At 42.0% G+C, this 22,748-nt stretch overlaps 1 protein-coding gene across 1 annotated transcript in view; it reads left to right on the forward strand.

Moving 5' to 3' along the window:
* Positions 1-9,801: 9,801 nt before the first annotated feature.
* Positions 9,802-22,748, forward strand: part of snx25 (sorting nexin 25) — a 235,333-nt gene continuing 222,386 nt past the window's right edge. Inside the window, exons 1-2 of the mRNA XM_060835382.1 lie at positions 9,802-10,219; positions 10,326-10,703. Coding sequence (XP_060691365.1) covers positions 10,428-10,703 — 276 coding nt within the window. The 5' untranslated portion in view covers positions 9,802-10,219; positions 10,326-10,427. The remainder of the gene's footprint in view (positions 10,220-10,325; positions 10,704-22,748) is intronic.

Here is a 22,748-nt window from a genome sequence, read left to right on the forward strand (position 1 = left end):
TACCAGCAGCAGCGAGTCCACAAGATGCAATGTGGCAATTTGCCAAGATTGTTTGACAACATATTCCAAATCCACCACCAATATAGATAACAGCAGCAGATGCATAAGAACAGTGCCAGCTGCAAGTTACGCTCGAAGTTACACACCATCCTGGTCTGCTTAACTTTGCAACTTAACAAAGTTGTGATGCTGTTTTAAAGCCATAACGAAGTATTTTAAGCCCTTTCATGGGATGTCAGCATTGCTGGCTAGGCCATCAATTATTGCCTAACCATCCCAATTGCCCTTAACAAAGTGATGCTGAGTTGCTTTTTTTTTGAACTGCTGCAGTCTTTGGAATGTATTAGGAACACCTACAGTTTGGAAGGGAGTTTCAGAATTGTGAGCCAGCGATAATAAGAGAATGACAATATTGTTGCAAGTCGTTGATGGCTCTACATTTAGCTGACAATGGCTTAGTTTTGGTTCCTTAACTGAAGAAGGATGTTTTGCTGTGGATGGAGTGCAACAGAGATTTACCAGACCGACTTCTGGGATGGCAGAACTGACACATGATGAGAGACTGGATTGCTTAGGACTATATTCATTGAAGAATGAGGGGGATCTCAAAGGGACCAATAAAGTTCATACAGGACTAACTAGACATAGTAAAGACAGGAAGGATGTTGTCGATACCTGAGGAGTCCAACGTCACAGGTCACAGTTTAAGGATATGGGGTAGGCCATATGAGGAGAATTGTCTCAGAGCACCACACAGCCAATCAGTATTTTTGAAATGTAGTCACTGTTGTAACATAGGAAAACCAGTACAAGTTTGGTCACACAAAACTCACAAACAGCAATGTGGTAATCAGATAATCAGTTTTTAATTATGTTGATTGAGGGGTAAAATTTGACCAGGACACTAGAGGTAATGCTTTTGTTCTTTGAAATAGTTGTTTAGGATCTTTTACATTCAACCCAACAGGCAGACTGAAAGACAGCACTTCAAATGATGCAGCACAACCTCAATGCTGTACTGGAGTGTCAGTCCTTGACTTGTGTGTTGAAGACCAGAAGTGGGATACAAATTCCAAATTCTATGCATGGAGCCATAGTTGATATGGTATATACTTCTCTTCTTTAATATTTTTCATCTAGGCATGAAAATAAAAGTTCCAAAATATATCAACATGTGCCCATTATATTATTATTAGCTTTGTGAAAGAGCTATCCAGTTTGTTCCTATACATTTGCCATTTCCCCATCACTTTCTAGATTTCTCCTCTAATAAATTTATTCACTTGTTAATCACTTGATTGGTTTGGTTTTGCAAACTATGATTGACCTCTTATTTAAAAACAGCAATAATATTGTTGTTGGTTTGCTTAGAAGACACTGTGCTATGTAGTGTGGATTGTGATTCCCATGAGACATGGGTTTCTCAGGGGCAGGAATGGTTGCTGGGTGTTCCATGGTTTAGAGCATTTAAAAAGAATAGGGAGGGGGGAGAAAGAGCATGGGGTGTAGCACTACTAATCAGAGAGGGTATCACAGCTACAGAAGCTTCCATTGTCGAGGAAGATTTGCCTGCCGGGTCAGGATGGGTGGAAATTAGGAACAGCAAGGTAACAGTCACCTTTTTAGGGGCAGCAGGGAGATGGAAGAAAGCATAGGTCGGCAGATTTTGGAAAAGTGTGGACGTAGTAGGGTTGTTGTAATGGGTGACTTTAACTTTCCCAATATTGATTGGAACCTGCTTCGAGCAGAAGATTTGAATGGAGCTGTTTTTGTAGGTTGTGTTAAGGAGGGTTTCCTAACTCAGTACGTTGACAGGCCGACGAGGGGAGAGGCCATTCTAGGCTTGGTGCTCGGAAACGAGCCGGGGCAGGTATCAGATCTTGTGGTGGGAGAGCATTTTGGTGATAGTGACCACAACTGCCTCACATTCTACATAGCTATAGAGAAGGAGAGGATTAGGCAAAATGGGAGGATATTTAATTGGGGAAGAGGAAACTATGATGCGATTAGACATGAGTTAGGAACATGGATTGGGAGCAATTGTTCCATGGTAAAGGCACTATAGACATGTGGAGACTGTTTAAGGAACAGTTGTTGCAAGTGATGAATAAATATATCCCTCTGAGACAGGCAAGAAGTGGTAAGATAAAGGAACCTTGGATGACGAGAGCAGTGGAACTTCTCTTCAAAAGGAAGAAGGTAGCTTACATAAGGTGGAGGAAGCTAGGGTCACGCTCAGCTCTAGAGAATTACAGGCAGGCGAGGAAAGAGCTTAAAAATGGTCTGAGGAGAGCCAGGAGGGGGCACGAGAAAGGCTTGGCAGAACGGATTAGGGAGAACACAAAGGCATTTTACACTTATGTAAGGAATAAGAGAATGGTAAAAGAAAGAGTAGGGCTGATCAGGGATAGCATAGGGAATTTGTGTGTGGAGTCTGAGGAGGTAGGGGAAGCCCGAACTGAGTTTTTTGCTTCTGTCTTTATGAAAGAAACAAACTTTGTAGTGAATGAAACCTTTGAAGAGCAGGTGTGCATGCTGGAATGGATAGAGATAGAGGAAGCTGATGTGCTGAAAATTTTGTCAAACATTAAGATTGACAAGTTGTCAGGCTCGGACCAGATTTGTCCTTGGCTGCTTTGGGAAACGAGAAACGCAATTGCTCCGCCACTTGCGAAGATCTCTGCATCCTCGCTCTCCACTGGAGTCGTACCTGAGGACTGGAGAGAGGCAAATGTAATTCCTCTCTTCAAGAAAGGAAATAGGGAAATCCCTGGCAATTACAGACCAGTAAGTCTCATGTCTGTCGTCTGCAAGGTGTTAGATTCTGAGGGATAGGATTTATGACCATCTGGAAGAGCATGGCTTGATTAAATGCAGTCAATACGGCTTTGTGAGGGGCAGGTCATGCCTCACAAACCTTATCGAGTTCTTTGAGGATGTGACTAGAAAAGTTGATGAGGGTCGAGCTGTGGATATGGTGTATATGGAATTCAGCAAGGCATTTGATAAGGTTCCCCATGGTAGGCTCATTCAGAAGGTCAGGAGGAATGGGATACAGGGGAACTTAGCTGTCTGGATACAGAATTAGCTGGCCAACAGAAGACAGCGAGTGGTAGTAGAAGGAAAATATTTCACCTGGAAGTCTGTGGTGAGTGGTGTTTCACAGGGCTCTGTCCTTGGGCCTCTACTGTTTGTAATTTTTATTAATGACTTGGATGAGGAGATTGAAGGATGGGTCAGCAAGTTTGCAGATGACACAAAGGTTGGAGGTGTCGTTGACAGTATAGAGGGCTGTTGTAGGCTGCAGCGGGACATTGACAGGATGCAGAGATGGGCTGAGAGGTGGCAGATGGAGTTCAACCTGGATAAATGCGAGGTGATACATTTTGGAAGGTCGAATTTGAAAGCTGAGTACAGGATTAAGGATAGGATTCTTGGCAATGTGGAGGCACAGAGGGATCTTGGTGTGCAGTTAAAATCCCTTAAAATGGCCACCCAAGTGGACAGGGTTGTTAAGAAAGCATATGGTGTTTTGGCTTTCATTAAACAGGGGGATTGAGTTTAAGAGCCTTGAGATCTTGTTGCATCTCTATAAAACTTTGGTTAGACCGCAATTGGAATACTGTGTCCAGTTCTGGTCGCCCTATTATAGGAAAGATGTTGATGCTTTGGAGAGGGTTCAGAGGAGGTTTACCAGGATGCTGCCTGGACTGGAGGGCTTATCTTATAAAGAGAGGTTGACTGAGCTCAGACTTTTTTCATTGGAAAAAAGGAGGAGAGGGGACCTAATTGAGGTATACAAGATAATGAGAGGCACAGATAGAGTCGATAGCCAGAGACTATTTCCCAGGGCAGAAATGACTAACACGAGGGATCATAGTTTTAAGCTGGTTGGAGGAAAGTATAGAGGGGATGTTAGAGGCAGATTCTTTACACAGAGAGTTGTGAGAGCATGGAATGCGTTGCCAGCAGCTGTTGTGGAAGCAAGGTCATTGGTGACATTTAAGAGACTACTGGACATGCATATGGTCTCAGAAATTTGAGGGTGCATACATGAGGATCAGTGGTCGGCACAACATCGTGGGCTGAAGGGCCTGTTCTGTGCTGTACTGTTCTATGTTCTATGTTCTAGATCTGTTGGGGTGGTGGGAGAAAGAGTGCCTCTGAGCACTCTGTTAGAATTAAACACAGCTGATTTAACTTGGTCAGAGTTCTTTGACAGCCCTTGATCTTTGGATTTTACGATACTAGAATTTCAGGTTGCAACTGTACTTGGGTCCATTCCCATACTTTGGGAAGATCAGCTGTAAGGCTTCTGAAATGCCCAAGAAAAGATGTAGTGGCAATCAAACATAACCATGCTGTTTATTCAACACAATGTGTCCTGCCACTGCATTGGAATGGGATGCCTGTGTTACTGGTGTTTTCGCTGTGTGCCTGGAACATTAAATTGGAACCAGTCTGTCTGTACATGTGGTGCAGCTGAAATTATCATTGGGTGCCTGGTGTCTACTGATTGCTTGTCACCCAACTTTTGTCCTCTTTGCCTGCCCAATTAGCTGAATTGCTCCCCACTTCTTGTGTTGCTTTGCTTACTGATCTGCTCACCTCCCTTCTTAACCACTGACACATGGCTCCCCTTGCCACATTCCTTACTCACCACCTCACTCGCCAACCCCCTTACTGAGTCACTCAATGTCCCACTTACTGCTATAGACAAGATCTGAACACTTCAGTGAACAAAATATGAACCTGAAATATATATCTAAGTTTTAAATAGACTGTGCTTTTTGAATTACAATTAGTTCTATTCCATGTTCATGCAGATAGCCAACTGCGACATTGTTGGTAATGATGTCACATGCACTATGACTCCAGGCACGGTGAGTCAGTTCCCTGCAGTTTCAGTGGCAGCAAATACAGACTTTTTTGAAATAACAGGGCTGTTTTCCCTGGAGCATCAAAGATTGAGGAATGACCTAATAGAGGTCTATAAAATCATGAGGGGCATAGATAGGGTAAATAGACAAGGTCTTGTCACTGGGTTGGGGAGTCCAGAACTAGAGGACTTAGGTTTAGGGTGAGAGGGGAAAGATTTAAAAAGGATCTAAGGGGCAACTTTTTCATACAGAGGGTGGCGCGTGTGTGGTGAGAGCTGCCAGAGGAAGTGTTGGAGACTAGTAAAGATTGAAACATTTAAAAGTCATCTGGATAGGTATATGAACAAGGACAGTTTAGAGGGATATGGGCCAAGTGCTGGCAAATGGGACTAGACTAATTTAGGGTATCTGATTGGCATGGATGAGTTGGACTGAAGGATCTGTTTCTATGACTGTCTGACTATGAATCTTGTAACTAGAATGTTGTTGCAGCATAACTTTTTATGAAGATAGATACTGTTCAGTTATTTCACTAAAGCAGCTTTCTAACTCTTCAGATATTTAAAGTTAACAAAAAATTGATTTTTACTTTTGGACTTTTCCAAATTAACTTCTTGTTTAAAAATGAAACATAACAAAAGGTGAAATGTTTGAAATTGCTTGACAAAATATTTAAAGAATTACGTAAATGTTTTATAGTTATTCACATTTTTCTGACTTGGCTTCTATAAATATTTTAATTTGAAATCTAGGTAGCTTGTGGTAACAAACTACACTTTGAAAGTTGTAGGGGATTTTCAGATCCCCCAAATTTTAATTAACTGATTTGAATACAGTATTTCCTTCCTATCTTTCAAAATGCACAGTGATTTTCCTCCATCATGCATTATTCCCCACATAAAAATGAAAGACTTGCCACAGTTATCATGTCTACAGAAAGCAGTTTACAACTACTGGATCACTTTTGTGGTGTAGCCCCTGTTATAAAGTAGGAAAATATTATAATGTAGCCAATTTGTACAGAGCAAGCTCGCTCAAGCAATAATATAGTAATGACCAGTTCATTTTTTTTGTGATGTTGCTTGAGTGAAATTCTTGACCAAGACACTAGTGGAGACTCCACTGACCTTCTTCAAAATGGCTTTGTAGAACCTTTTACAGTCACCTTTGACAGTAAGTGGGAACTCTGTTTAATGTTTCCCCCAATCACACAACATTCTTTCTGTACTGCACTGGAATGCCAATTTAGGTTTTTACACACAAATCTCTAGAGTGGGCCTCAAGGCCACAATGTGCAATTGAACTCACAGGCACGAGAGCCACAGCTGATGAATTAGGAGAAAACATAGGTCATCCAAAACTGGAATTATCTGCATGATATGAAAATAGGAATTAAGAACAGGAGTAGACAAGTCACCCCCCACCCCCGAACATAGAGGTAAAAACAATGACTGCAGATGCTGGAAACCAGATTCTGGATTAGTGGTACTAGAAGAGCACAGCAGTTCAGGCAGCATCCAAAGTGCAGCGAAATCGACGTTTCGGGCAAAAGCCCTTCATCAGGAATAAAGGCAGTGAGCCTGAAGTGTGGAGAGATAAGCTAGAGGAGGGTGGGGGTGGGGAGAAAGTAGCATAGAGTACAATGGGTGAGTGGGGGAGGGGATGAAGGTGATAGGTTAGGGAGGAGAGGGTGGAGTGGATAGGTGGAAAAGAAGATCCCCCCCCAAACATGTCCCACCATTTAGTACAATTATGCTTGAGATCTACCCTTAGACAAAGGAGTGGCAGATTTAAAAAGGAGATGAGGAGAAATTACTTCTCTTACAGGGTTGTGAATCTGTGGAATTCATTATCGCAGAATATGTGGACTTCAGGACACTGAATAAATTTAAGGAGGAGATTTTTTTTTATTAGTAATGGGTTAAGAGTTATGCAGACCAGACAGGAAAGTGGAGTTGAGGCCAAGATGAGATCAAGCATAATTGTACTAAATGGTGGGACATGTTTGGAGGGGTCTTCTTTTCCACCTATCCACTCCACCCTCTCCTCCCTGACCTATCACCTTCATCCCCTCCCCCACTCACCCATTGTACTCTATGCTACTTTCTCCCCACCCCCACCTTTCTCTAGCTTATCTCTCCACACTTCAGGCTCACTGCCTTTATTCCTGATGAAGGGCTTTTGCCCGAAACGTCGATTTCGCTGCACTTTGGATGCTGCCTGAACTGCTGTGCTCTTCTAGTACCACTAATCCAGAATCTGGTTTCCAGCATCTGCAGTCATTGTTTTTACCTCTATGTTCCGGGGGGGGGGGGGGGGGGGGGGTGACTTGTCTACTCCTGTTCTTAATTCCTATTTTCATATCATGCAGATAATTCCAGTTTTGGATGACCTATGTTTTCTCCTAATTCATCAGCTGTGGCTCTCGTGCCTGTGAGTTCAATTGCACATTGTGGCCTTGAGGCCCACTCTAGAGATTTGTGTGTAAAAACCTAAATTGGCATTCCAGTGCAGTACAGAAAGAATGTTGTGTGATTGGGGGAAACATTAAACAGAGTTCCCACTTACTGTCAAAGGTGACTGTAAAAGGTTCTACAAAGCCATTTTGAAGAAGGTCAGTGGAGTCTCCACTAGTGTCTTGGTCAAGAATTTCACTCAAGCAACATCACAAACGGACCCCACCACCAGGGATATATTTCTCTCCCCTCCCCTATCAGCATTCCGCAAAGACCACTCCCTTCGTGACTCCCCCAAGTCCCTCCTCCCTACCTTTTATCTTTGCCTGCCTGGCACACTCTCCTCATTCCTGATGAAGGGCTCTGGCCCGAAACGTCGAATTTCCTGTTCCTTGGATGCTGCCTAACCTGCTGTGCTTTAACCAGCAACACATTTTCAACTCCTTTGTCTAAAACTATGATCTCCCATTCTAGATTGCCCCACAGGGGAAGTATCTGCATTATGTCTATTTTTCAATCCTCTTTAAGATCATATATACCACAATTTGTTCTCCTCTGAATCTTCTAAACTCTAACACGTTCAGGCTTAAACTGTTCAATCTTTCCCCATTCAACAAGCCTTTCATCTCTGGATATAGTGTCGCGAACTTTCTCTGAACTGCCTTCAATGCAATTAAAGGAAATCTTCTTGGGAGGGAATGGGCAACTGAATGTGAACTTTGTACTTGTCTTCTCTTCATAAAATGGTTGAAATCTGACTTTTTAGGAACTTTGAAAGGCAATTTGGCATTTACTTGGAGAAAATTAATTTGAAGGGTAATGTGGAAATGTGGGATCAAATTGGACAGTTGTTTCAAACAGTCAGTACAAGTAACATTTTTCTATGCTGGATGAATTCTATGGTAATTTATCAAATATAATTTTCTACTGCACTATTTTTGTAAATTAACAAAATTTAGTAAAATTAATTTACATATCCACAACATATTAATTGTAAATAAAGTCTAACTATGTCAAACTCTGGTGAGCTTATTAAACAAAACTTGCCTCTCAAAAATCTATTTGATTTTGTCTTATCTCAGTATAGCTAGAACTATTTGAGTTACATGTAGTATAATAAGCACAGATATGATAATAAGATGGTGATGCATATAATGATGCAACAGTGACGACAGCAGTAAAAAGCAAGAGACTGTGAAAGAAGGAACGTTTATTCTGTATTAGTGACAGATGCAGTTACAGGGAACAGTGTTAGCTACAAGATAAATTTGTAAATAAAGGATTTTTACAGAAATCTACCACAGTCAGACAGCAGTTACTCAAGACTAAGAAGATATCATTACAGATATCATTCAACCACGAGAAGAGACAAGGATGGCCATTTCTTTATTGTGGAGGATAGAACCCCAAACCACAAGCCTGGAGACAACATTCTCAAACTATTATGTATTTTTTTTAACCCTTTCCATTTCCTCACATATTTCTTTTATACACCCATAATCAATGGGAATAAACTATTGTGAGAATATATATTGAATTCTAAACTAAACATTACATTACGTTCAATTGAATTGTTAATGCTACCATTACATTGCTTAATTCAATATATTAATGGACCTCAGCCAAGGCTTTTAAGTAGCTGGTCAATCTGGCAGATTTTGTTTGCATCAGTTACTTATCCCTTCTCTAATTCTTGAAGGAGCACTAAGGCGTGCAGGGAGATATTCAAAAGGGAAAACACAGATTTTAAAAATAAGCTGAAAAGGGAGTGAAGAAAATTAATGACACCTGCAGCTCCCCTCCAACCACTAAATTTCCACCAAATTCAAGCACCACAGGATACCGGGCCTCATCAATTATCAACATTTGGCACCCATTTTCAGTTAGGCTGTTTTGCACTGTCCTGTTCTCACTTTGTTGGATAGCTTTGTAATTGCATTTGTCTGCTGGCAGTTGATGTGTCAGCCAAAACAGAATAAGGCCTCCAAGTTTCTGAGGAAGGGTCACTGGACTGAAATGTTTCTGTCCAAGATGCAGCCAGACCTGTTGAGCTTTTCCAGCAATTTCTGCTTTTGTTTCTGGTTGACAGCATCCCCAGTTCTTTTTACAAATTTAGAACCCTGGTGTAACATAGGTGAAAATCTTGGATGTTGGGTGTTAATGACTGCACCGTTACAAGCTTAACTGTTGCCTGGGAGTTTGATCAGGCATTTCTCTTGATTTTGATCTCGAAGTTGTGGGACCCACAACCTTTGATGCGCATCACCTCCCTGCTCCCCCATAGAATGAAAGTAAGAACAGTTGACTAACTTTAAAAATCAAGTCACTTCCCTTAAGATGTGCGGTCAGGAGGGGCCTGGTGGGGCCCGGTGAAGTTTGGGAGCTTGCCCTTTTAAGAGGTGGTGTCCTTTCCGGATTGAGCTGAGGCTAGGGTAGGGAAGAGGCGGACTGAAAGTGACGGGCACATCATCAGCCCTGGAAGAGGGGGAAGCAAGACCCAGAGACACACATTGTCTACCAGTTGATGAGTGCAGTGGAAAAGGCAAAACTAACCCCTCAGCCAACTCTCTTCTCCCTTGGATGTTTTGAGAGAGAGGGGGGGAAATTCTGTCATATTTTTGGAGGAATAACCAGCTATTCTTGGAGGTTTGAACACACACGAAGAATATTTCAAACATTTAGAGAGAGAGGAGAGAAAAAAAAGACACCCCCACCCCCCCTCCTCACAAGTGATTTGACAAGAAGGTAGGAGAGGGTTTCATTCACGGGAGAGGAGACATGGTAAATTTGTGATTTTTTTTACCCTTTGAACAACCCACATGTGAACCAGAGAGAGAGAGAGACTCAGGAAAATGTAGGATCTGCAACAGCAAATAAGAGAGGGTTGGTTGGCCGTCTTTCTAATTTTATCTTGTTCATGCTTTTTTTTTGCTGGTTGTCGATTGTAATTTTAAAAGAAAATTGTTCTCCTCCCCCCGCCCCGGTCCAGGTGTCGGTTCCCGAGTCTCTCAGAAAGTGCCTTCTACATGTTTGCAAGTGTTATGGACGTGAGTGTGTTCAAAAGGAGGAGAGGGTCGAGTTGGGAGATGCGATGGTCACTATGTGTCCTGATGGCAGCCGCGGTTACTACTTGCTCCTGGCCGGACTCTGCCTCTTCGCCGCCTCTTGCTTCCACTCCGAGGACGAGTTTCCCTCCCTTCTGGCCTGGCTCTTCTGCAGGCTCCTCTTCTACTCGGCCCTGAGCCTGGGCAGCCTGCTGCTGGGCACCCTCCTGGTCCTGGCCAAGCAGAGCCGCCTCAAGCCACTCCGCTTCCCCAGAGAGATGGACAGGTCGCCCGGGGCTCCCCAGCTTCTGCGCCAGCTCACGGTAAGGTGCGCGACTCTCGGACACACGGGACTTGCATTTATGTAGCGCCTTTAACGCTGATGACACTTCACAAGGGAGCATTCATGACCCTGCGCGAGCATAAGGATAAAAAAACATTCAAATAGTGCTAGACAATTCAGATTGTGTAAGGGCAATATTTCTTGTCAGACTTAAAGCAAACCTAAAATGTCATTGGAGGTCTGTACTAAACCAACGCATTTGGAAGTTTCTGTTGTCTTTCAAATCACTTAATACTGTTTAGGACCATGTAGTCAGATTCCAATTTGATCCAGTTTGACTAACTGGACTGAATGTGGAACTATTATGTCAGTTGACCCAAAGGTTAGGTTTAAAAAGTAGGCGTTGTCTTAAAGGGGGAAAGTACAGAGAAGCTATGTTGGGGAAGTAGTTCTACAATTTGGGACTTAAAGTAGCTGGAGGCATGACCAGTAAAATTGGCAGTACATAATGCCAGAATTATAGAAGTCCATGTGGGGCTTGCAAATCTGGAAGGTTTTTGTTTCTGGGGAGAGGGATGATGGTGTGTGAAGCCTTACAGGGATAAGAGGAAAAAAAACGAAAATTTAAAATTCAAGCCATGCTTGAGTGGGAGCTGGGGAGATTGGAATTTTGTGATATTGGATAAGGGCAGAAGAGTTTTGTCAAACTTCAAGTTTACGGAGGGTATAATGTGGGAGATGCCAAGATTGTGTTGGTGTAAGAGGGTATACATTTTTCACTGGGACATGAGCTGAGACAGGTGGTCAGGCATTGTAATGGAAGTGAAATGAGTTGGTCTGAGTGATGCATAAATATCAGATTGGTAACTCATCTTGTGATCAGATATGATATCAACACATATACATTTAAAAAAAAAGTTGGTGATTTATTTGGATTGGAAGTAAATCCTCTCCAAAAACAGTCGAGGAAAGGAATGAGAGGGGAGGTGATTCTCTTTTTTTTTATGAATAATGGTCCATTCCCTGAAAGGAAGCAGATATAAGAGGGAATTTCAAAGGAGGAATTGGATGCATAGTTGAAAGGATTTTTTTTTAATAAAAGGGCTACAGGGAAAGGTTTTACTCTTGAATTAATTGGATAACTTGACCAAAGAGGCAGCACAGAGGCTTCCTTCTATGCTGCAAGGTTCTATAATACATGATTATGATTCAATTGGAACCCTACTCTAACACTAAAGCAAAGTACTGTAGACGACAAAAATCTGAAATATCAACAGAATGCCAGAAATACGCAGCAAGTCAGGCAGCATTTGTGGAGAGAAGCAAGTTACCCTTTGAGGCTAAGTTTTGAATGAAACTTATTCTCTTGGTGACTTGGCATTTACTTCACCTCCAAACTTTATTCCTTTCTGGCGGACATTAATATGATCAGAATATTGTTGAGAATCCAGATAAGACTGGGTCCATGTATGCTGATATTAACATGGTATATTTCATGCTAGCCTGAAAAGATGGCTATCAATTTGATATGGAAATTAATTTCCACTTCTTTGCTAGGCTCAAATGCAGGTTCTGCTTTGGTATTAAGGTACGTTTTTGTTCTCGCTGTCCGCAGCTTGTTCTCTCTTCCTGACCTCTTTCTTTTATTCCTGCTATCTTTGTCTGTAGGCTCATATTTGGTCTCTCCAGTTATTGCTCCTGGTCAGCAGTTTCTCATCTATTTTTCCTCCTGTTTATGCCATATTAAGAACTGCAGTATACTTTCCTCTTTTAAATTATAAATGCCGTGGCCTGAAACTGGGTAGGTTGGTGAATGTAACTTAACTGCACCTTGATTTTTGAAGCTATTCTGTAGTGAAGTTATTATTTTCTGTGAACTCGGTGACTCCTAATGTGCATTGGTGAAATGGAAAGGCTCCATATATAGGTATAAGTTGTTAACTGGCCACCCTGTGATGGAGCTACATGCAATCATATTTGTGTTTTTCTTTCTATGAATTGTCTATTTCAATGAAATGAATCATTTAACAACCTCAATTATCATCACTGCCATGGAATTCTTTGGTATCTTTTCGTAAACATTCAGTTTTGGAACTAATGTGTCAAGTTGGAATTGTTTCAAGCAGCAAGTACATGGAGTATTTGTTGTGTCTTCAAAACCAGTTACAGAGATGCCAGTCTCATGGGTTAATAACTTAATTCCAGAGTTCAGTTGCAAAAACATTTTACTTTTGCAAGATGGATAGTGGCACCAATCATCTCTCCTACATGGTGTTTAGACAGATGATTATTGGATCAACAGTACCAAGTTCTGTTTGCTTGATATCAGATATGATATCAACACATTTACATTTAAAAAAAAAAGTTGGTGATTTATTTGGATTGAAAGTAAATATTCTCCAAAAACAGTTGAGGAAATGAACGAGAGGGGAGGTGATTCACTCTTTTTATGAATAATGGTCCATTCCCTGAAAGGAAGCAGATGTAAGAGGGAATTTCAAAGGAGGAATTGGAGGTATAGTTGAAAGGATTTTTTTTATATAAAAGGGCTATGGGGAGAGGTCTTATTCTTGAATTAATTGGATAACTTGACCAAAGAGGCAGCAGAGGCTTCCTTCTATGCTGCAAGATTCTATGAAACGCGATTATGATTCAATTGGAGCCCTACTCTAACACTAAAGCAAAGTACTGTAGATGTCAAAAATCTGAAACAACAGAATGCCAGAAATATACAGCAGGTCAGGCAGCATTTGTGGAGAGAAGCAAGTTACCCTTTGAGGCTAAGTTTTTTTTTGTTAGAATGAAATGTATTCTCTTGGTGACTGGCATTTAGATGCAGTGAGAAAAACAAAGTGAGGAGTTACGGGAGGGAATTGCAGAGGAGGGAGGGCCAAGAATAATTGAAAATTGCCACAAGAGAAGAACAGTAGAAAGATTATATATAAAGAGGTCTGAAGTACATCTAGGAATTATAGTCTGTGTAATTGACTTTGAAGACATTACAAATACTCTGTGCACTTGCAGCTTGAAACAATTCCAAACCATATTGAACACTCATCCCAAAACTCAATGTTAAAAGTAGTGAAGAAGAATTCCAGGGCATTGATATTTTTTAGGCTGTTTGAGCAATAGCATGTTACTTCATGTGAATCATCAAATGAGTCTTAGAAGGGGTTCTATCTCTTTGAAATGGATTCCTTTTTTCTCTCTGACCACAAAGAAGGACACAAGTATACGACTGTACTTGGGTCTGTCACACGGTGGCCACTTAACAGCTCACATTTATATAAGGTAGAGTGCGGCAGTGGAGGGATTTAAAAATAAAATAGAGAAGTTAATGTAGAGCAATGAGGACTAAGACATTGGTGTACAGAATTTGGTACACGGTGTTACAAACACTTTAAGGGTAAAAGAGTAACTAAAGAGAGAATAGGGCTCCATAAAGATCAAAGGAGATGGGTGAGGTATGAAATAAATATTTTGCATGAACTTAGGGAATTGATGTCTTGAAAGGAATTCATATTGCAGAGTAGGAGGTCTTAAAATGCATGAAAGTAGAGAAATTCATATACCATAAAATAATATAGCACAGAATAGGCCCTTCGTCCCACAATGTTCGTGCCGAATGTTTGTCCTAGCTAAAGCACCTATCCATGTACCTAATCCAATTGCCACTGAAAGGTCACCAATGATTCTGACTCTGCCACTCCCACGGGCAGCGCATTCCATGCCCCCACCACTCTCTGGGTAAAGAACCTACCCCTGACATCCCCCCCCCCCCCCCCCATACCTTCCACCCTTCACCTTAAATTTATGTCCCCTTGTAACACTCTGTTGTACCCGGGGAAAAAGTCTCTGACTGTCTACTCTATCTATTCCCCTGATCATCTTATCAAGTCACCCCTCATCCTTCGCCGTTCCAATGAGAAAAGGCCTCGCACTCTCAACATATCCTCGTACGACCTATTCTCCATTCCAGGCAACATCCTGGTAGATCTCCTTTGCACCCTCTTCAAAGCTTCCACATCTTTACTAAAGTGAGGTGACCAGAATTGCACACGTACTCCAAATGTGGCCTTAACAAGGTCCTGTACAACTGCAACATCACCTCCCGACTCTTGAATTCAATCCCTCTGCTAACGAACGCTAATACATCATAGGCCGCCTTACAAGCTCTATCCACCCGAGTGGCAACTTTCAAAGAGCTATGAACATAAATCCCAAGATCCCTCTGCTTCTCCACTTACTAAGAACCCTACCATTAACCCTGTATTCCATTCTTATTTGTCCTTCCAAAATGGATAACCTCACACTTGACAGGGTTGAACTCCATCTGCCACTCCTCAGCCCAGCTCTGCATCATATCTAAGTCCCTTTGCAGCCGACAACAGCCCTCCTCACTATCCACAACTCCACCAATATTCGTATCGTCTGCTAATTTACTGACCCACCCTTCGACTCCCTCTTCCAAGTCATTAATAAAAATTACAAACCGGAGGGATCAGTTCTGGATCCTCTGCTGAACTCCACTTGTAACTGGGCTCCAGGCTGAATATTTACCATCTACCACCGCTCTCTGACTTCGACCGGTTAGCCAGTTCTCTATTCAACTGGCCAAACTTCCCACGATCCCATGCCTCCTGACTTTCTGCATAAGCCTACCATGGGGAACCTTCTCAAATGCCTTACTAAAATCCGTGTACGTGACATGTACTGCTCCATCTTCATCCACATGCTTGGTCACCTCCTCAAAGAATTCAATAAGACTTGTAAGGCAAGACCTATCCCTCACAAATCCGTGCTGGCTGTCCCTAATCAAGCAGTGTCTTTCCAGATACTCATAAATCCTATCCCTCTGTACCTTTTCCATTACTTTGCCTACCACCGAAGTAAGACTAACTGGCCTGTAATTCCCGGGGTGATCCCTATTCCCTTTTATGAACAGGGGCACAACATTCGCCACTCTCCAGTCCCCTGGCACCACCCCCATTGACAGTGAAGACGAAAAGATCATTGCCAATTGGTTCTGCAATTTCCTCTCTTGCTTCCCACATAATCCTAGGATATATCCTGTCAGGCCCGGGGGACTTGTCTATTCTCAAGTTTTTCAAAATGCCCAACACATCTTCCTTCCTAACAAGTACCTCCTCTAGCCACCAGTTCGTTTCATACTCTCCTCTTCAACAATACGGTCCACTTCCCTAATGTGGTCTGTGAGGAGCTGGAGCTGGCTGCACTTCCTGCAGGTGAAGTCAACAAGAGCATCGGTGGTCACCCCTACCTCAAACATCCTGCAGGAGGACCATTCTACTGCCTGCGCTGCCATAACTCTACACTTAGTCTCCAAAACAAGAACACTAAGTAGCTTAACTGTTCAGCCGACTGAGTCCTTTTTTTAAGGTTAGAGGAGCAGGGAGGGTGGGAGACACTACACGTGTAGTGTCACGGGTTCCTTCTCCACTCAAACTTCTTACCTTCCCAGAAGCCTCTGTTGACGACTTCCGGGTTCCCGCTCCTAGTTGAAAAAAAACACAGACTGCGAAAAGAAAAATGTTAATTTAAACTGGTCTCTGCTTACCTTCCGGCTCCCCTCTCTGTCTGCCCGCTGAGGTCAAAGCCTCGGAGGTACGTGCTTTTAAATCAAACTTCTTACCTTCATGGGACCTGCTCAAGTGTAATCCAGAGATTTGTGTGAAGCTATGGATGAGATTGCTGGGCCTCTTGTTGAGATATTTGTACCATTGACAGCCACTGGTGAGATGCTAGAAGACTGGAGGTTGGCCAATGTGGTGCCATTATTTAAGGAATACTGTAAGGAAACGCCAAGGCACTATAGACTGGTGATCTGATGTCAGTGGTGGGAAAGTTTTTGGAGGGGATTCTGAGAGACAGAATTTTACATGCAATTGGAAAAGCACGTACTGATTAGGAGTAGGCAGTAGGGGTAGGGGTGACTTTATGCATGGGCAATCATGTCTCACTAATTAGAATACAGAACATTACAGCGCAGTACAGGCCTTTCGACACTCAATGGTTTCGCAGCTCAGCGCAATAATCTGCAGCCCGTCTAACTTACACTATTCCATACTTGTCCATATGCCTATCCAATGACCATATAAATGCCCTTAAAGTTGGCAAGTCGAGTTTGATTATTTAAAGTTAAGCTAAAGTACCAGATAGTTAATTAGATTTACAGTAATAATCGTCAGTATGTAGTGTATTTGTTATTATAGTATTAATTATGTTGAAATAGATAAAGATGATTTATTATTAAGAGGTGATTGTCAATTCTTTGCTGAATATAAGGTTCAAAACACAGAGTGGCAGATGCAACACTGTTTTTTCAAGAGTGGTGGTTTGATTTTTTGAAGATGGGACAAGCCAGAGTGAAAGCGCTGTCAGATGTCACATATATGGACTTTAGCAAAGCGTTTGACAGGTTCCATATGGTAGACAGGTTAGCAAGGTTACATCACATGGGATAGAGAGAGTTAACCAATTGGATACAAAATTAGCTTGAAGGTAGAAGACAACTGGTGATAGTAGAGGGTTTTGGACTGAATGCCTGTGTGCAGTGATGTGCCCAAGGATTGGTGCTGCATCCACTGTTTTTTGTCATTTATATAAATGATTTTGATGTGAATATAGGAGGCATGGTTAGTAAGTTTGCGGATGATACCAAAATAGGTGGTATAGTGGACAGTGAAGAAGATTATCTCGAGTACAACAGGACCTTAATCAGATGGGCCAGTGGGCTGAGGAGTGGCAAATGGAGTTTAATTTAGATGAATGTGAGGTGCTGCACTTTGAAAAAAACAAATCAAAACAGACTTAGACTTATACAGTTAGCAGTAGGGCCTTGGGGAATGTTGACGAACAAGGAAACCTAGGGGTGCAGGTGCCTTGAAAATGGAGCCTGAGGCAGACAGGGTGGTGAAGAAGGCAGTTGACATGCTTGCTTTCATTGGACAGTGCATTGATTATAAGGAGTTGGGAAGTCATGTTGCAGCTGCACAGGACATTGACTACAGTATTCCAAAAGTGGCTTAACAATCTGGTGTCTCTCCTACAGGAAAGATGTTATTAAACTTGAAAGGGTTCAGAAAAAATTTACAAAGATGTTGCCAGGTTTGGAGGATTTGAGCTATAGAATAGGCTGGGGCTTTTTTTTTCCCCCTGGAGCTTCAGAGGCTGGGGGCATGATATTATAGAGGTTTATAAAATCGTGAGGGGTGTGGATAGGGTGAATAGCCAAGGTCGTTTCCCCAGGGTAGGGGAGTCAAAACTAGGGGTTGAAGGTTTAAGATGAAAGGGAGTTAAGTGACCTGAGGGGCAACTTTTTCATGCAGGTGAGGGTGTGGAACGAGCTGCTGAAGGAAGTGATTGAGGCTGGTACAATTAGAACATTTAAAAGACATCTGGAAGTGTAAATGAATAGGAAAAGTTTAGAGGGAAGTGGGCTAAGTGTTGTCAAATGGAATTAGATCAGTTTAAGATAAGTGGTTTGAATGGCCGAGTTGGACTGAAGGGTCTGTTTACAGGTCGTTCTGCAATGACTCGCAGTTCGTCAGTGCGAAGTGGCTATAATTTGATGTTTGCATAATGTGAACTTTCTACTGAACGGGTATAGTGATTTTCTATTAGTGATCTTGTACAGTGCGATTTAAAAAAAAATTTAAACATGGTTTTCCATAGTGCAACCTTTGCAGAGGGACACAACTGTCGTGTTATAGCAGAACACCCTATATATGCTGTAGGACTCTGATTCTGTGTTATGTAATGGAAGAGCTTTGGACAAATCTGAGCTTGTACAAGCTCAAAATTTGGCAGGCAGCTGAACAGATTTGTAAATTCATAGCTTGAGAGTAAATGATTATATAGCCTCTTCATCAGAAGAAATGGGGAGATTGGTAACTTTGCAAAAATTACAGTATGTTGTTTCAGTGAAGGGGTTTCAAAGAATTTGAGGGTGGAATACCAATGTTATATACATTGTCTGATTCAGTTTGAGTGAGTAGCTTGGTAGTGGATTAGAACCAAAAACAAATATGCCATTTTTCTTCTGGAAGATAAGTAAGGTGGCTTGGGTTTTCAATCTCAGTTGATGCTAGTGTAATCCTAATCCTGATCTGAATAGATATTATTGGTAGGCTGTGTAACCATTTAGCCATGTTGATTCACTGCACATTGCTAATATTTCACTCTGGAAGATGGCTTTGACATTGCTAGTAAATGGCTATCTTCAAATTTTACCATTGAGGTTTAACAGTATAAAAAGAATGCAGTGAAGGAGTATTGAAATGTTTCAGCAAAATGTTTACGATAGCAAATTGAACACCATTAATTCATAATCTAGTATGAAAAATTCTGTCTTCTCTCCTTCATTTCTCAGACACACCCATGCACGTCACTGACCTCCCCTACCAACAATTGTTTATAAATTTTCTTTTCTTACCCAGTTTTAGCACTGGCAGCTTGTTTTGTGAGCCTAATACTAGCATTAAGATGCCCCTGGTGAGGTATATCATGACCAGTTGTAGAGAACTTGCTTTGTCACATTCTTCAAGTGTAGCTTTGTAATATTTTCCCATTTCTATGCAGCATTCTTCTGAGTGAGAATTGATCATTTGTGACAAATGGTGGTTTTGCACAGAACTTGTGCCCACAAAGAACTATCTGAAACTGATTCACTATGCCTTGGGCTTTGTTGAATTAAAACATTTGTACCATAAGTATGACCTGAATTCAGACCGATAAGAGAAAATATTGTGGGCTGTTGAATTGGCAATATTTCATTTTTAAAGTAGCGTCCCCTCCTCCCAAGTTCAGTGATGGACTGTGACTTTAAGCTCTTTGAACAGGACGGATCATCTCTGAAATAATGCAGTGATTTGAATTTACCCTTCATGGCTAATGGTGGAAATCTGAAATTTCCCATTTTAACATCTAATCTGACATGGTCCTCACAAACTTGGTTTGAAAGAGCTAGAAAGAGTTTTTCTTTGGGGGAAAAAAATGCACCGTTATTATACATTAGATAAAACATTAGGAAAGAGGCTTGCAAAGGACTGCAAATTCTTAGGCCAGCTCACCTCCTTTCTAGGCTGCTGTGTAAAGCTCTCTGTAGTAGTGGTGATGGTAGTAGGAATAGGTACAAAGCCTCATATAGTGAGGGCGGTTCCTTCAGGAGGCCAACACCTTGTTCCCCATTTAGCAATTAAAGGGAACATTTCACCTTGCTTACTGGAATATGTTGCAAATCAGAGCTAATAGTTAACCACCTTCAGACATGTGTAAATAATACCTTTGTCCTGGACACTTGCACTATCAACCTACATGGTTTAGATAATCTTGTAACAGGTGTAATTCTGGAATAAACCACATAATTCTCATTTACAGTAAAATATTTGGGGTTTAATCCAAAGCACAAATATCATCAGGTTCCCCCTCCCGTTATACGAATGCAGGAGGGAATGTGTTCTTTCAACACTAGTTCAGTAATTCCCAAAATAATTGGATTTGATGTTGGAATTTGCAAAGCACAATGCCGTATAGGTAGCTTTTTAGACCCACTTTGCTATCTCCAGTGATGTAGACTGGTGAAATCCATTGGAGATCACTTAACATTTGCAGATAGGGGCAAGAAATCGCATCCTGTGTAAACACAGCACTAGTGAGAGCACATCATGTACAGCTCCTACCTAGAAATGGGCAACTGCTAAGAAATTTGGGCTGTTACCTTGGACGCTTGAATAAGTTCTCCCCTAAATTGAACAGTAGATGCTGTTGAAGGAGGAATGCATTTATGTCAAAGTGAACATGTAACCATTCATTTCCAGCTTTTATGAAATCAGTGTTAATACACCAACAGCAAAGCTGAGATAAATCATTTATTCCTGTGATCATCTTTGCTTCCTTGACTCTGAAGAATGTTAAACTGATGAATGATTATGTGCCAGTAATAGTCTCCATTGCAAATGAATCTAAATCATTCCCAGAAATGTTGAAGCAAGTGTAATTCCGCTAGTGTGTGTGTGTTGTTGTCTGTATCATGTTTCAATTTTTAAAATTCATTTGTGGAAATTGATGGAGTATGGTCTATTCTTTCACAGTAATTTGTTTAATCAGTGTTAGCAGAAGCTGCAAATAGGTTGCTGTCATAAACCGTGGAATTTTATAAATTTGGAACTAAATGAAAAAAATTGAAGAAGAAAGCAGCTACTTGGGTGTTTTGGTAGTAGGAAATATTTTGGATTATTTGGTGATCTCTTGCTATTTTCTAGTGTGAGGGTGATGGCCTACTATCGCTAGGCTATTAATCCAGAGATACAAGTATTGTTCTGGGTACTTGGGTTCAAATCCCATCATGAACTTGAATAAAATCTGGAATTAAAAGTTTAATGTTGACCATGAAATCATTGTCAGAAAAACCCATTTGGTTCACCTAATATCCTTTTGGGAAAATAAGTTGCCATCTGAGACCAGACACACCAGAATGTGGTTGAATCTGATTTGCCTTTTTGAAATAGCTGAGTAAGTTACTCAGTTGCAACAATTGCTAGAATGTTTTTAAAAAAAAACACGAAACTGCATGGAGTGCTCATTGATCTAAACCCTAAAAAGCCAAGGCAAACACCACTTTGTCAATTTAAAGTCCTCCTTACTGACACCACTTGCGGCAAAATTGGAAGCGGTATCTCCGAGTTAAGCCTGATATAATCATACTCATCGTCATAGCCTACAGACCTTTCATCCAGGCACCACCATCACCAACAGGACACACCCAGCTGCTGTGCTGGCACAGTGGTATGCAGCCCTGATGTCCTGGGTGTGCTCAACATTGACTCCAGACGCCATGAATCTCATGGTACCAGGCCAAACATGGGCAAGGAAATTAGAAGTAGAATCCCTATGGTATGGAAACAGGCCACTCGGTCCAAGTCCACACTGACCCTCCGAAGAGCAACCCATTCCCCTAACCTATATTTACTCCTGACTTAATCTACAATATAGGCATTCAGCATGGCCAATTCACCTCACCTGCACATCTTTGGATTGTGGAAGGAAGCCAGACCACGTGGAGGAAACCTGTGCAGACATGGGGAGAATGTGCAGACTCCACACAGACAGACAGCTGCCCGAGGCTGGGATCAAACCTGGGTTCCTGGTGCTGAGAGGCATCAGTACTAACCACTGAGCCACCATGCTGCCCAGAAATCTTATGATGATTATCACATGCTATCCTCCTTCGGATGTTGAATAAAACCTGTAGGAAGCATTTGAGGATACTAAGGGTGCAGAATGTACTGACTGGGGAATTTCAGTATCCACCATAGAGTGGCTTGGCAGGATGACTAGTGATTTGAGCTGATCAAATCCTAAAGGAGAGTGATGCACAATGGGGTCTGTGACAGGTAGTGGTGGAAGAATATCCTTGACCTGATCCTTGTCAGCCTGCCTGTGCTGATATCAGTAAGGGAGATCACTGCACGGTTCTTGTGGAGATGAAGTCTTGCCGTAACATCGAAAATATCTTACATTGTTGTTTGGTGTGGTACTATCACAGTGATAAATGGGAAAGACTTTGAACAAATAGAGCAACTCCTGTCTGGAAATTGGAGGGTCATTTGCAGCAGAATTGTACTCCAACACATTCTGCCGAGGAACATTTCAACTCCCTCCTCCCACTCTCCCGAGGACATGCAGATCCTGAGCCGCTCCCTCACCACGAAGCCTGGAGGAAGAACTCCTTACCTTCTGCCTCTGGACCCTTCAACCCCAGGGCATCAATGTAGACTTTACCAGTTTCCTCATTCCTCTCCCCCCACCTTACCCCAGTTCCAACCTTCTAGCTCAGCACTGCCCTCGTGACCTGTCCCACCTGTCAATCTTCCTTCTCACCTATCTGCTCCATCCTCCTCTCCGACCTATCATCTTTATCCCCATGTCCATCCACCTATTGCACTCTCAGCTACCTTCTCCCCAGCCCCACACCCCTCCCATTTGTCTCTCCACTCCCCCCAGGGCGCTCAGCCTCATTCCTAATGAAGGCTTCTGGCCTGAAACGTCAATTCTCCTGCTCCTT

This window comes from Hemiscyllium ocellatum, chromosome 2, assembly GCF_020745735.1.
Source record: "Hemiscyllium ocellatum isolate sHemOce1 chromosome 2, sHemOce1.pat.X.cur, whole genome shotgun sequence".
Lineage (NCBI taxonomy): Eukaryota > Metazoa > Chordata > Chondrichthyes > Orectolobiformes > Hemiscylliidae > Hemiscyllium > Hemiscyllium ocellatum.